Here is a 16,210-nt window from a genome sequence, read left to right on the forward strand (position 1 = left end):
AAAAAAAAAAAAAAATGTAATTTACCGTAACTTGTAAAGTAACATTTAAAAGTTTTTCTCATCGATTAATTATTTAAATGCATTAGGTTTGCTTCGAAATTTTATATTTAGCAAAACTTGAAGCTCTTTTTCTTATTGCTTACCGTACTCAATTCGTGTCGTTTAATAAAAAGATCAACGTTTTTGTTTCAAAACGTCCTATTAAACAGTGATTCGACTAACGTACGACTTCCTTAAATGTCAACTTAAATAAATCAGTTCGATTTTTTATTTTAGTGTTTGTTTCGGGTGATCAACAACTATAATGATATTAACATTATTGTATTTAATTTAAATGCATATATTCACACATTTCCGTTTAATATCAATTTTAACATCAATGTTAAATGATGAATTGAACTTACATGTTAAAGTATTATGTTTTATTTAAATTATTGACTAGTATTCTGATAATTTGCAATTTTTTGTTTAGGTAAAATCAAAGAAATTGTCGTCGAAATTGCATAAAGGCAAAAGTGTATCCGAGGTTAACAGAATATAGTTTAATGTTACTGACATTATTATAAAATTTCTATATTTATCCTTTTGATATTGACGTTAAATGTTAGATAATGAAACCATTTCAAGTTCCAAGGTTTTATAAATCTAAACCCATTCAGTTTCAACACATTTTACTTTCTATTTTTGAAACGGCATTTATAAGCATTTCTTATGATAGTCAATAACGCATTCGGAACGAAGTCAAGCGCCATCTAGTGACAGTTATAGAAGTAATTACTAATTTGCTACCACGTTATTGGAACATTGCTAACCGGCAAATCGCTCATTGGTTCTTGGCTCATTATCAATCAGTCATTGGCCCATTCATTCATCTTTTCGTTTTAACTATTTATTTTCTTACTTATAAATCGTCAGTCTTGTACTTAAATTTACGCGACTCATATACTATAATTAGTCTAGCATTATCATCTCGCTGTAATTGCTCACTCTACCATCACCGGCAACTATTGTAAATCTACCAATAAAGCCCATTACGCTGCTGCAAGTTCTCGAACTTTTCATTTCATATTCTTCATTACTGGTCTTTTCCAATAGACAATGTTGATCTTATCGACCTGACCTAGATATACACTACAAATAAATACAATTGGCGCGTAAATATAACGGTAACAGAACGGTGACTCAATTATCAGTGAGACTAATTGGATATATGTGAATCAAACAGATTTAAGGGGGGAGATGCAGCAAGAGGCGTGAAAAAAGGAGAATTTTTAATAATTTTTTTTTTAATAATTAGGTTTATTTTAGAAAACTGATTACACAGCGTTTTTATATTATGTTTTAACTTGACTTCTACAAAATTCCAGAAAAAAATACTAATTATTTATAAAAATATCGCCATCCCTGTTGGACCCCGTTTCGCATATAGTGCTTTGCGGTGACCATCAGAATATCTTATTAGATCATCAAAAAAAAAAGAAAATATGAATTATTAGTTTAATAATAATCTTTGATAAAGTTTTTTTACTTTTTTTGGAAAATTAAAAAAATGGAGCCTTTTGGCATTCTTTTTTCGATTTTTGACAAAAAATTCATGAGTTTTATGTTAAAAAAAAATGTTAAAAAACCGAAATTTTGTTCATAAACGAAAATCCTTCAAAAAAGAACTATTTTTTAGTTCTAATAATAAGTAGTAGAAATTTCATCAAAATTATCATTTTTCGGGATGAATTAATTTTTTTTTTATATTTTTGGCAACTTCCAAACGAAAGTATTCTATACAAAATCTTGCTAAAACTTTCGAGTTATAAATTTTAGAAAATTTCTAAAAGAATTTTCCAATCATACACTTAATTTATGTACTTACAGAAATACTAATTAAATAATTATTTACATTATTATATATATATACAAGGAATGTTATCGTTAATACAATCATCAGGTGATACCACAATTTAAAATCCCAGACCACGTGTGTTGGCTATTTGAAGTTTAACATTCCCATTACACTTTTTGCACTTCACAAGATTCGAAATAGCCGTAATATAGAAATAAAGTTTATTATTCTATATTTAACACGACTATCTTCAGGTAAATCATCTTCTATGTAACATTTTAATTTTTTAGCTCATGAACTTGTAACACTTTCATCACGTTTCACAGTTTTCGGATTGAAAACATCTTGCCTCTTAATGGCACGCGACTATACAGTCAATTAATTCGTGTCTTCATTTTCAGCTTTCGGTGTTTCTTCTTTCTTGTTGTTTCCACAAGATTATTCATAAAATATAATAGGTTGGTCGAAAACGGTTGCTTACTGTTTCCGTCCGCTATAAAACTATTCATCGGATTAACTGGAATTTTGCAGAGAATATTTTCGAAACATCATACTTAAAAAAAATAAACCAAAAAACAAATCCATTTTTTGAAAATCCTAACTGCATCTCACCCCTTAAAAGAAACTGAAAACTACGCTGATCTTTATAGTAACGGAAAATAAGAATAATTATATTTATATAATATAATTGTATTTATATATATAATATACATATATATGTAGGATGCGAGCGCCTCCAACCCAAACTTAAATAGACATTCGTGAGGAGATTGGACGGTGGTCCCTGGATAGCTCAATGGTTAAAGAGCAGTCGCCCGGAAAGTGGAAGATCCGGGCTCGAGTCCCAGTCCTCCAGTCAGTCCAGCGGCCCAATTTTTTCACGAATCCTTCATATATAATATATGTATATATTTATTATATTAAATAATAACTTTATTTTTACAATAATAACTTTAATTATTATAATAATAATTGAATTCGTATCTTTATCTATATTACCTTCTTCTACCCATACAATGTGAAAGTATGGAAGATTAAGTACTTGTAATCAGACAGTTGAAAAAACAAGTGCACAGTACGAAAAGTGAAGATTATTTTATGATCATAGGAACATAAACCTAACGTGGTTTGTATCATTTCCTCCTCTCTCTCCCCTCTATTAGCTCTAAAAATAACAAATTAAAGCACATTTCATAGATTAATCAAATCTTTCTGTGCATTTTATAGATTTACCAGAATATATACATTGACCGTGACATATACAAAAAATGATTTTGAAAAAATGAATTGGTTCACGTACTTCGTCTAGGGACAAAAACGTTGAAAGAAAATTATATATTCCGCTGCTGATAATAAGTTATTGTAAAGAATCGTTTCCACATTTCCTAACACAACGAAAAGTACATAGATTTCTGATGAAATTCTCCGATTTCAATTTTAATTTCAGAAATGGCCGAAGAGACACCGTTATGGCTGAGCCTCGAGTTTTTGGAAAATATGTTGCGGAAGGCGAAAAATGACAATTCGATCCGTGTGATCGATATATTTTCAAAACCGGCGACAGCAAAGGGGGACAACTATAGTAGCGATTTGTACAGAGTTTCAGTTGAATTTGCGTCCAAACAAGATGACCGAGAAGTTATGAACAAAATATCCTTCATTGTTAAAGTCGCACCATCGGCAGATACTGTACAAAGAAAAATGGTAGGTATTATAGTCTCTTGTTTTTAAATTAGATTCACGATTGAGAGCATGATACCTAGATACAAGGAGGACGATCGAGATATGCGTTTTCGTCCAATTTGTGTTGTTGAAAATAAGGAAATAGCAGGTACTATAATTCTCCACGAGGGGGGTAGTGGTGTTCAGGAGTTCAGATTTTAGTACGTGTGATTTTATAAATAAGCAAATAGCTAGGGCGAAGTTAACGTAACTGACTATATATTAATATATAATTTTATTATTTTATAGAAGATAATAAGAAAAAAAAAATGTCATTTCTGTTACATAAAATTTATAATCTTATACGAGGTATATTTATTGCGATTTGATTAGCTACTCCGTTAACTATGATTAATTAATCGATTAATTTTCTTACAGCTCAACAGGTTATTTTATATTGTTGATTTTATGGTTTACTGTCTAAACTTAATGTAACTGGCAATTACATTTTGCATGCGGTATTATTCATTTTTATACTCAATAATTGAGTTAAAGATAAATTGATTCCATTTCACAATTTTTTTACAGATATACAGAATAATTTATAGAGATATTTTTCATGCTATTGTTATTTTTTCTTGACTTTGTGATATCATAACCGATTATTCCATTTTCTTCAGTTTTTAATTTTTTATTTACTTCGTAGACTAATATATTTATCTATATTTTTACCAAGTTAAAGGTACAACTATATATATTTGAAAAATCAGATCCATCGAATCGACGCGCTCTCTAGTATCAATAGAAATCATCCTTTCTTACTGCATACACGTAGACACATTTATAACACTGCGATCGTTCTCTTTGATTAGCTTCGTTATTGAGAGTAAGAATAAAGAAAGACAATCTAAATGTACGATGAAGCGTGTAATTAATGCTCTGCACTCGGCGCCGTTTCAAAACGTACCTACCGGCAATTCGACGCTATTCTTAAGTCATCATAATATATAGCATAACTTTTGAACTAAGTAAGGTATTGTGACGATGTTTGATTTATCTAAATTTGTCCACATCGATGAACATATATTTGTAAACAAATCAGAAATTATTTCTTATTATTTTATACAGTTATATGCTAGACTTACGTTGTCACGCAGTGACAGTCGAGTGCAAAGGGTAAAATTGAAAAAATACGATTAATGATATAATACGTCGAATTATTCGCCTAGGTCGAGCAATCAAAGATCTTCGACACGGAAATACTGATGATTGAGAACCTGTTGAAGAAAATGAACGATCTAGTTGGACCAGCTCATATTCTGGTTGCACAGGTCTTCTATACTAAGAAAGAATATCCGGGGTTTCTAGTGATAGAGGATCTAGCTCAACTTGGATTTCGCATGGCTGCCCGTCAAGCTGGTTTTGACCTTCCTCACTCCTTGTGTGCGATGCGTGGATTAGCTAGATTTCATGCTAGTAGTTTGGCCATATGCGAAAAGGTAAAAATCTATTTTATCGATAAAAGGGATTTTTCACCTACAAGAGATATTACGGTTGTACACAAACAGATTTTTACGAGCTTTGGTATATTAGTAGTACATCTTTAAGGTATTCTTGTGGTAAAATATTTCGGTGAACTGGCCAGCTAATTGTTAGAAAAAAGCTTTCAAAATTTACTTTTTTTTTATACACGTGCTTATCTTCTTGTAAATTCTGGCCAGTTCACCGAAATATTTTATCAGAAGAATACCTTAGAGGTGTACTACTAATATACCAAAGCTCGTAAAAATCCGTTTGTGTACAACCGAATTGTCTCCTTACCAGTAGAAAAAAGCTTCAGGATTATAATGCTTACCATAAGCTGCAAATTTTGTGCCTATGAATAGGAGTGCGAAACTCGCGTTGCTCGAATCAAAATGCATACATGCGAAATGTCTACCTGGAGGATAAATAAAGTTCAATATCCCTTATAATCCTTTATCGTTGGACGTGTTCCAATGTCAGGCAGGTTTTTTCTTTAGAAAATTTAAAAAGGCTTCTATGCGTGGATTTATGTTTAAACGGACATGATGTAACAATAATTATTTTGTAAATCATTTATTTGAAATTAAATATATGTATATCAATAATTAGACGATACAATATGTTTTCAGGAACCCGATCACAAAACGCTTTACACCAAAGGATTATACTATGATAAACAAACTTCCGGATTAAGAGGCTTTTTCATTCTTGGAACAAAATCGTTAGCCGGACAAGTAAAAAAATGGCCTAATTTTGAGAAGTGAGTTCTATAAATACTTTAGTAAGTTAAAAAAGTTTTCAGTCTAATATATAATAGAAACAATTTTGTTATTGGTAAAATTTACTTAAATTTTGCATATATACGGAGGCACTACCAAATGTTAACTTTAGATCGATATAAAACTTGGTGGTATATCAATAGTATTCCTTTAAGATGTTCCCGCATTGAAATTTTAAAACAAACTGGCTAGCCAATTCCGAGGAAAAAACCTTCAAGTTTTGTTATGTTTATATTCCTTTAATTTCATTAAATTATCAAGTTAAACGGTAACGTAGATACTAACGTACTTGCCTATTTTATGAGTGGATTAAAATTCGATTCTTCGTACGGAGATTTTTGGTTTAATAATTCTATTACAATTTATAATCTTAAATAAATTCATAATATACAAATATTATCAAATTAAAAAAGAATAATTTTATTTTATCTATAAAATAATTGTAAATTAATATAATACTTGAATTACAATTAAAGAATTATAAATAAAACTTCAATAGTAAACATTATTAATTGTACACAAAATTTCAAGATTTACGAATGATAAAAAATTGTACAAACAATTTTGTATAATAATGAAAGCAATTATGTTATTTATTAGTTATTTATCATTACTAAAATGTTATGTACGTAATTATATAACTGTTGAAAAATTAAACTTTAACGATAATTCGAGTATTATAATAACTCTTTGACTACTAAATGCTTTAAGTTGAAATGCTTCGCGTGTGCTGAGGACTAAATACTTTTGCGCGCAATGCCGACAGCTGTTATCAGAAAATAAGTAACAGAATATAGCATTTCATTCAGAAAAGCAAATTTGACCTTTAAATTTCAGATGGGACTAATTCTAGCAACAAAAAACTGACATTACATTATACTCCTAAATTTTTCATGCAACTTTTGTTCTATAAACTTTTCTGCTACAATTATACTTTTGGAGCTATTTTGGTGGCAAGAGTTAGTGAATCACCCTATATATTAGAGATATACGAGAGAAAAAATTTCCATCAATACGCATGAGACAGCAGTAAACAGTCAAAGTCTTTTCGCTGAGTGCGCATATGCGTCCATGGGTACTACCGATGGCTTTTGCAGGACGCAAATATATGTCTATAAGCACCACTGATGGTTTTCGTTGGACGTATATCTGCGCCAGTAGCAGTCAAAGGGTTAATAAACTATTATTTTGTAGATAACATCAAATTATTAATATTTAATTTGATAATATTGGTAAATATTGATTTATTTAAAATTATCAATTTTACGAATTATTAAAAAAAACAAATCTCTCCACGAAGAAACGAATTCTGACCATTTTAATATTATAATTAAATAAATTTACGCGAATATAAACAAACAAGCGAAACATTAAAAATATTTTTCTCGAAATTAACTAGCCAACTTGCTTAAATATTTTAATGCGAATGTACTTTATATGTACCCTCTACTAATATACCAATTCTTATACTGATCTAAAATTAACATTTGGTATAGTCTTTTTGATAATCTAAAAAATTCATGGATAAGAATAAGCTCAAAACTTTTCAACAAAACCTCGTATGTATAAGTTATATGTGTAACTAATTTTATTAAATGTATTCATAGATATGGAGAGAAAATTGACAAAATATCTGATAAAATCTATTATGAGACTAGCAAGGCAATAAAATACCGAGATGACGAATTTAATGTTATAAATCATGGTGACTTCTGGATGAACAATATGATGTTTCGTTATAATGATGAAGGAAAACCGATCGATCATATCTTTGTGAGTATAACGATATGATTTCTATTCGTCATTCCCCATTTTTCTTTGATCATTGGAAAGATTTTAGGGAAAATGTTCAAAGTAAAAACAACCATCGATGAAAGCTTAGTTTTTCAACGATAAACGATTCAAAATATTTCTGAATCTCATAATTGATTCGACATGTAATAGATAATCGGTTAATCTGTTTGTAAGATTTAATAACGAGGGAAAGAAAGCTGAAAAGAATTTCTTATAGGACTGCAGGTATACATAAATATGCAGCTTGGTAAATACCGAAAGGCGGAAAGTTAAAACGTTCGAGTTCAATCAGATTTAGCTTATTCTTTATTTCTATGTAGGCTACCTAGTTTGGAAACTCATCAGCCTTTAAATTAAGACCAAAAGGTTTGCCATTTTGCAAAGGAAAAGCTATGCGCTCATATTTTTTTGTTATCCTCTACATCTGAAAAAAAAACAATTCAACAATATCGAAAGATAAGATATTCAGTAAATCATGGTCGTCGTTTTTAAGTAACAAGATAACAAAATCATTTTTAACAAATTATAAGTGACTTTATTTTTCGAAGGAAAAGAAACAAATCCAAATTCTATCGTATGTTTATCGAAAGAGAACATACCCGGAATAGATTTTAGGGTAAATTTTGATCGATGAAATTTACTATTTTTTTCTATATTCACAGGAGAGCGACTTCTTTATAGCAAAAGATAAAAATGTTCGGAAATGTAACGTCGAAAGTACAGCGACTCCTCATATTGATATGCGTTATGAATAACCTGTCCGTACTTGTCACGATTAAAACTAAAAAAACCGATGACTGACGTATACTTCTATCAAAAGAGTTCAAATATTTGTTTTTTTAAATTATTAAGTTATTTAAGAAAAGACGTAGCAATTTTTACGTTTTTATATAAATTTTTCTTTTTTATGAGCGAAAATTAAATATTAACTGAATAAGAATAATAATATAATAACAACAACTTTAAAAAGAATTACGCGTAAAATTCAAAGTCATTCTTTACAAGTTACAATTATTTAAGGGGTAAGATGCAGTCAGAGGCGTGAAAAAAGGAGAATTTTTAATAATTTTGTTCTTATAATAATTAGGTTTGTTTTAAAAAACTGATTACACAGAATTTTTATATTATGTCTCAACTTGACTTTTACAAAATTCCAGAAAAAAATATTAATTATTCATAAAAATATCGCCTTGTTGGACCCCGTTTCGCATATAGTGCTTTGCGGTGACTATCAAAATATTGTGAGAAATAAAAGGCCTGGTGTCAATTGATTGTAATTTCTTTAACTAAAAAAAATCAAATTTTATTAATTAACAAATGATCTTAACTTAAACTCTTTTTTTTTGTACTCTTTACTCTGATGCTTATCTTTACTCTGACGATTGTCTTTACTCTTTACTCTGATACTTCTCTTACACGACTATTCGCTTTACTCTTTACTCTGATATTACTCTTACACGACTAACTAAAATCCATTGTCTTTTCTGTATCTCGCTGCTTACCGCATATATACACATACACACTTTCTCCTATATATTTATATTCGCCTTTATCTTACATCATTTATTTCTTAATCTACGCTAAACACACGTACACACGCATACACATACTCTCTCATTCCTTCATATCATAACAACGGAGGACAACGTTTCTTGTGGCTCTACCTATCACAAAAATATCTTTACTTATTCTAGAAATAGCTCTGTCGATTTAGAAGCATCTTCGTCTTATTCTAGAAGTATCTATTTATAGTCTTTTCTTTCTTGCGTATTTCACCTTAAACTAGCTTTTCGGTTGAAATCCCCACTTCGTACACTTTCTTATTGGAGAAACCGTCAACGTGCTATCTTTTTTCACTTATATAAATATTTACCAATTGTCTACGGAGAAATTGTAAAGATATATGAAGTAAAAAAAAAACAATTATTAGTACAATATGCTATTTGTCACCATTTACGTTTCATCGAAATATGCGTCTGGTTTTGTGACAGTGTACATGAAAATATGTCTTCTGTTTCTATTGAAGACCGTTCGTATCGATCCCACGTAAGATCGACCTTCTTTGTAGTCACCAATCTTTGTAGTGACCTGTAAGTTTTTCGGCTAATTTGAATAAGAAGTTTTTTGCTTGTAATATTTTTTCCTATTGTTTGTTTATATCCTGCCGTTTATTTTTAAAGTGGCGTAAGTCTATTTTCCAAATAATACGAGTTAGCTACCTTAATAGTTACATTTTTACGTGATCTTTTTATTCTGAAGCAACTTGTTACTGATTGTTAGTAGAATATAAGACTGGAAGCAATTCTGAATATTAATGTCGTGAGTTCGGTTAATTCGACGCATGAATGAGTGAGATAGGGAAGGATAGATAAATCAATCAACACAATTTTACGCGGTATGAAACACTTGTTCGGCATAAAAACTCTCACGAATTTGAGAGAAAAGCCGGGGCAAGCTATGACTTTATTTAATCATATAATACAGTAAATAGTAGTCTCTTATTTCTTCTTAGACTAGAGAACTTTCTTACCTTCGTCTCCACTACAAATATGTAACTTATCGTAGCCTACTTAGATGCGTTATCAGGTCTTCAAAACACGTTAATCTCGCTACCAACACCTTCCACGTGGGGTAGCCTTTTCCTTCACAAATTTATCCTCGGCAGGTCGACTGGTAAACACTGTAATAGGCATCGTGACTGTCGGTGACAAGCGTAGTTGTGCCTTTGCACAACTCCTTCAAAGCGAAGTAAAACAGTGCGGTCGTGTGCTTGCACGACCCCATCGAACTTAATAATGAGCGCGGTTGAGTCTATGCAAAACCCCTTCTACTTAGCCAAGTGCATGGTTGTGTCTACGCACAACCCCCTCAAACTTATTATAGTAAAAAGCACACGGTTGCGGCTATGCCCAACTCTTTCAAACTTACCAGTCGACAACTCGAAAGCACACCACAAGAAACAGCTCTTACTTCAAAGAAACCAATATGGCGCCACTGTACCTTATCAGCAAACGAATAGTCCTTTTCAATATCCAGAATCGGTCTGTCGCTTGCGCTCTCGAGCCAGGGCCTACGCACCCATCTCCCCTCTCACATGCCTCAAGACGCACTCGCATGTACCTGGCATGCTAAGGCGGTCCTACATGTATCTCTAATGCCCCCTCGCGCCCTCATAACTCAACTAAGGCAACCGTAACCGATCCTATTTAGAATGTAATTCTAACCAATTTAATATCCCAACGCCGTCGCTATCTTACCTATTCGGCGCGCAATACGAATCGGTCAAATGCCCTAATTTCACCGAACACTGATATATTTAAAATCATTAATTGTAAGATTTTGTAACACGAAAATTTGCTGGTTAATGAAATTATGAAAAAGTTTATTTTGAAAGTGGCGTAAGTCACATCGTGAGAGTTTCAAATGCATATAGAAAATATTATGCAATAAAATTTTATGAGATCCTAGTTTTTTTGTTTTGTTGCATATTGTTATCAAAACAGTAGTTGAATTAACAATGTGCAATGAATTTTTTATAAACGCAAAACAGCGCCTGTCCACAGAGAGAAGCGCTTTTGTTCTCGCGCAGTCTGTGTTCCGTTAAATCTATACACTTTCATGTTATAAAATAAAAAAAAATATTCAACTTTTATTCTTGGTCCCCTGTTTTGGAGAAAAGAAAGAAAGTTAAAAGGTAACATTTAGCACACCATAGTTAAATAGAACATATTGAAGCACGTAAAGCTTAGTTTTTATAGTACATACGTTTTTATAACATCCATTTATTTTCTTTGAAATTTTTTTAACAGATGTTATTTATCGAGGTTTTCTGCAGTAAAAAAAACAATCAAGATAACGTAAACTAAACCGCAAACACATTTTCTCAAAAATGGGTTAGCTTTGCTAGTAATTAATAGAGCAATCTTAATTTAAACATAAAAATTATATTACAAAAAATAAATGTTGAATTTGTTTTTGATTTAATAACAGAAGTGTATACATTTATCTTTATTTCAAGGGAAATTTAGTTTTTCTATAGACTTGTATTTTCTTAAGAATTGAAAACGTTATTTCATTGATTTTGAAAGTGACATAAGTCCAATCATAGCCAACACATATTATTTCTTAAATAATGTTAATTATACTAGTTAGGATGGCAAATTTGACACCCTTAGAAACCCAAAAATATTATTCTACTATGTTACTGATATCTACCTTTTTAAATTTAATTCAACGCAAACCCTTCAATATCTCGATTCGAACATAAATGGATTTACGCCATTTTCAAAATAGACGGCTCATATTCATATCCAGGCATTTATTCCGACAAGATCTAAGATATTATAAAACACTTATGATTGCCATCTTCAGGATCCACTTTTCACTGTATATTTTCGGGCCTTTGATCCGTCATATCAATTTCAAATAAAACTTTACTATTTTTTTCAATTTCAACAGGTTTATGTTTTTTATTGGGTTTACTCTTGTATATAAGATTATTGTTATACATTTTTTTGTGAAAAATTGTCAAGTAGCGAGGCATGTTTTTTTTTTCTATTTTGCAAGTTTACGTAATTCTCTCTTATTTTTTCTAATGATGTCAACTACGGAAGATTCTTAATTATCAGTTTTGTTACTAATGATAAAATTGTAATGAAATTATCTGTCGTCACTGTTCTCCCTCAACAAATATATTGTTCCATAGGTTTTAGAACGACAAATTCACCTAAAAGTACGGATAATCTCATCCCATCTTTTCCTAAGTAGGGAAATACATTTACAAGACATTTACTTTTTATATTCGAAATCAATTAGAATTTGATATCAAACTTATTTGACTTGTTTGGCCTATATTGCGTAAATATACATCTGGCTTTGGTCGGCATTAATTGTTCATCGACTGTAATTGCGGCTCTTTGTTTATAACACATTTAACTATATTTAATGAATTTATTCTACAATTCTAGAACTAATGTAAATTTATCTATTTGCAATCGTTAGTCTCTTTCATTTTTCTTACTGAAACAAATTAACCGAAGAATTTGAGCGAATTTTATCCTGCTCATTGTTTTCGAGAAAAATTTTCAAAAGTAAAAAATTATATTGCTATATTCAAGCGTCAGATGTCAACAGTTGATCTACGTTCCGTAGGGATCTAAATTACTCATCTCGGTATATGTAGATATATTACATAAGATTTTATATTAAAAAAGACAAAAAAAAAAGAATTAATTATTTACATATTTCAGAAAAAGTCATACAAAATTTTAGAAAATCAAATGAGCAGAAATTAAATAATGATTATAAGAAATGTCAAACAAATCATTTTGAACCCATTTGCTAGATCTAGTGTTAAAATGAAAAAAAAAAAGAAAGAAAGAAAGAAAGAGAAAGAGATAGGCCACACAGATATTTGCACATCGATCTTTCGACTTACTGACGATTTCTCAAATACGAATACCTCTTCTTTTCAACGTCGCACCGATTTCATTTTTAATTATCGATAAAATCAATTGATCGAATCTTCTGATTGTGTTGTTGCAGGTGGATTTCCAATTGTGTGTTTATGGATCCCCGGCACTTGATTTGCAGTACTTTCTTAGCACCAGTACGAACAACGAGGTGTACGATAATTACAAGGACAGACTAATAGATGAATATTATAATACATTGTGTAACATGATGAAACAATTGGACTGCAAAACTCTTCCACCGAGCATGAAAGAGCTTCGAAAGTCTATCAAGGAACGCGAAATAATAGCGATGATAAGTTCTTTTACGGTTCTTCCGTATGTTATCGTAGATAAGAATGAAGTAAAGGATCTCAACGAGATTATTTCCTCGGATGGCGTTTATGATGGTTTCGCTCATAAAAATGACCTTTATCGTAAAATAATAAGCAAGAGAATTCCTTATTATGATCAATTAGGATTACTGGATCTGTAATAAATCTATAGTAAAATGTTTTATGTATAAATAAATTGAAACAGAGATAAATTTCCTTATTATCTATATACTTTTTACCTAACGTTGCCGGGGTGTCAGAGGCTGCTAATACTCCAGTTTTATTCTTAATAATTTAAATTTAATTGAACGCCAGTTAGTTTCATAACTAACCAATTAAAATTGCCCGCTCATATAATTACGACTAGCGTTAATCGACTTGAGACAAATACAGACTGAATTGCGAAATATCAGTAAATCAATTAGGCAAGAAAGGAAGGTAATTGAGTAAACTTACATATTTTCATTAATCCAGAAGACATTGAAACCTGATTCTATTAATATTAACTCAATTTCCGCAAACTACCTTGACGATACATTTAAACCAAATGTAATTGACCAATCATTATCGTCAGCAAATGAATCAAACTGAATCGAAAACTTATCACTAATCATAGCCAAGGAGATCGCTAAACTTATTAATGAAACACGATGCAATAAGTTGCCTTAAGTCTACTTGATCAGCGGCAAGTTACTCAAGGAAACCACCAAGTGCAATAAGGATGCTCACCATAATCTTTAATGCTGCCTAAAGAATTAAATTTTTCCCAGCTTCCTCGAAAAGAATTCAGTTTCTAATGCTTACAAAGCAAAAAAAAAACTCCACTTACGGACTTTATATATGTAAGATTTTTTAATGGTGGTGGTATGATTACTTGGATATCTGAGGATAGATATATTTTGTCAGATCGGCCGAGTGTGGGGTTGGGGGAATTCGAGAAGTGTGCGTGTCGAGGTTCCTAGAATTATTAATAAACAATTTCTTTATAAGTATCACCAAGTAAAAGTTATTCTTTATTTGTCATATGTGTAATGGTATAAGTATAGGTGGGTGAGAGCATGTATCGTTGAACGAAAGAGAAAGAAACCGTTTCGTTGGATTAGGGTGTATGTTTAGGATGTAATGTTACACCGTCTGGACTTGTCGCCTTTGTGTGGCCCCATCGAAGTCTCTCGAACGTTCCCGATACAAAAGTGCAGGAAGAGTCTTTATTCAGGATCAGGATCATCGCGGAATTTCTAGAAGGAATGCTAGGAAATAACGAGAAACGTAGGCGACGGAAAGGACCGATAGGCGCATTCCGTTACAGTTCATAGTTTATAGGACGAGTGTTAGGTGTGAAAGAAAACGAGAAAGACTAAAGATAACGGGGGACGGCAAAGGGACACGAAAGGCGACGATAGGCGACGATGAGTCGAGTACGGCGAGTCCTTCGCTAATTATGACGGTTGTCTTCTGATTACGGCGTAAAGAGTAATACCTAACATCTCGTGGCGATAGACTATGAATTTAGATTTTAGATGCTTACCGTTCTATCTCATTATATTCTTAAATCGTTTAATAATTACTGTTAAACATTTTTAAATAAATCAATCAAACTACTTTCTTAAATAAATAAATAAAAATTTACATATAGACCTATCACTCCTTCCTCTAATGTCGAAACTTTTGGAAAAAATAATTCTACGTAGAATAAAATCAATAATTAACGAAAATAAGGTAATAACTCTCTAACAATTTGGTTTTAGAAGCAAATTTGCTACGATCGAAGAAATTTATCGAATGACTAACATAAAAACATCGTCTATCGAGATTAAGAAATGCTGCACTGCTATTTTTCTAGACACAGAGAAAGCATTTAACAAAGTGTGTCACGAAGACCTCCTATCTAAAATCCAACAATATTTTCTTCTATCCTATTACCAACTATTTCAATCTTATTTGGAAGATAGATAATTTTTTGTAAAAGTCCCAGACTCTTATTCAAAGGCATTTAACATTGAAGCTAGTGTTCCCCAGGGAAGTATATACTGGATCACATTTTATAAACCCTATTTTTACTGCAGACATTTTTATTACACACGATACTGTGATATTCATGTTTACCACGGGTATCGATGTCATTTTCGGAATCATTTCCATCATACGATGGATTTTCATCATCCACTGAATCGGTTTCTTTAACACGTTGAGCGCTACGCGAATTCTTAAGGGAATCTCTTAAATGTTAGTACTAAAAAGAGAATTAAGTGTCAGTCACCGGTGATTGACGTGGAACTCAACGTGTTAAAAATGAAATTTAAATTTGTAAATTGAACCAATCATATTTAAAACAAATTAAATCTATTATAATTAAAAAAAAAAGAAAAAAAAGAAAATTAAATAAAACTTCACAAAATTATGAATTTAATGACGCTCACTATATACAATGCTTCTGTTCATACGTTCAAAAATATATTTAAAATATTTGACAATAAACCATAACTAAAACGGTCCGAAAAATAAAGACGATTAGTTCGAGTGAATACAATAATACTGTATCATTGAAAATAGAGGAATAAAAAAGATCTCTTTAGTCTTTATATAGTACAGTACTCATATACATACCTATACTCGGATTGTAGGTAAGATTTTGTTGTCTGCCGGGATGTTATTACCGAAAAAAATTTCTGCCGTATAAAATTTAGGCTCCTAATACAATAATAAATAATGTTCCGTTGTTGTCGGAACACTTAAAGAAATTTATCGCAAGGGAATATTCTGAACATATTCATAAAGATAAAGATACCAGACTAAAGAATCTACACAACACAGTAATTAGAGAATATT

The 16,210-nt window shown here is 31.2% G+C and overlaps 1 protein-coding gene across 1 annotated transcript; it reads left to right on the top strand.

Annotated features, from left to right (window-relative positions):
- Nucleotides 1–3,286: 3,286 nt before the first annotated feature.
- Nucleotides 3,287–13,542, top strand: LOC122520414. The gene is made up of 5 exons (XM_043640498.1): nucleotides 3,287–3,541; nucleotides 4,729–4,998; nucleotides 5,653–5,783; nucleotides 7,410–7,575; nucleotides 13,141–13,542. Exons 1-5 carry the CDS (start codon nucleotides 3,287–3,289, stop codon nucleotides 13,540–13,542), a joined length of 1,224 nt encoding a protein of 407 aa, XP_043496433.1.
- The last annotated feature ends 2,668 nt before the right edge of the window (nucleotides 13,543–16,210 follow it).

The sequence above is a fragment of the Polistes fuscatus genome, unplaced genomic scaffold, assembly GCF_010416935.1.
Source record: "Polistes fuscatus isolate 324 unplaced genomic scaffold, CU_Pfus_HIC Scaffold34, whole genome shotgun sequence".
Classification (NCBI taxonomy): Eukaryota; Metazoa; Arthropoda; class Insecta; order Hymenoptera; family Vespidae; genus Polistes; species Polistes fuscatus.

Excerpts from the sequence above, each read along its gene's own strand:
- LOC122520414 (XM_043640498.1), top strand. The coding sequence starts at position 3,287 with ATGGCCGAAGAGACACCGTTATGGCTGAGCCTCGAGTTTTTGGAAAAT. Across the intron at positions 3,542-4,728 it reads ATACTGTACAAAGAAAAATG|GTCGAGCAATCAAAGATCTT; the intron begins GTAGGTATTATA and ends TTATTCGCCTAG. Across the intron at positions 7,576-13,140 it reads AACCGATCGATCATATCTTT|GTGGATTTCCAATTGTGTGT; the intron begins GTGAGTATAACG and ends GTGTTGTTGCAG.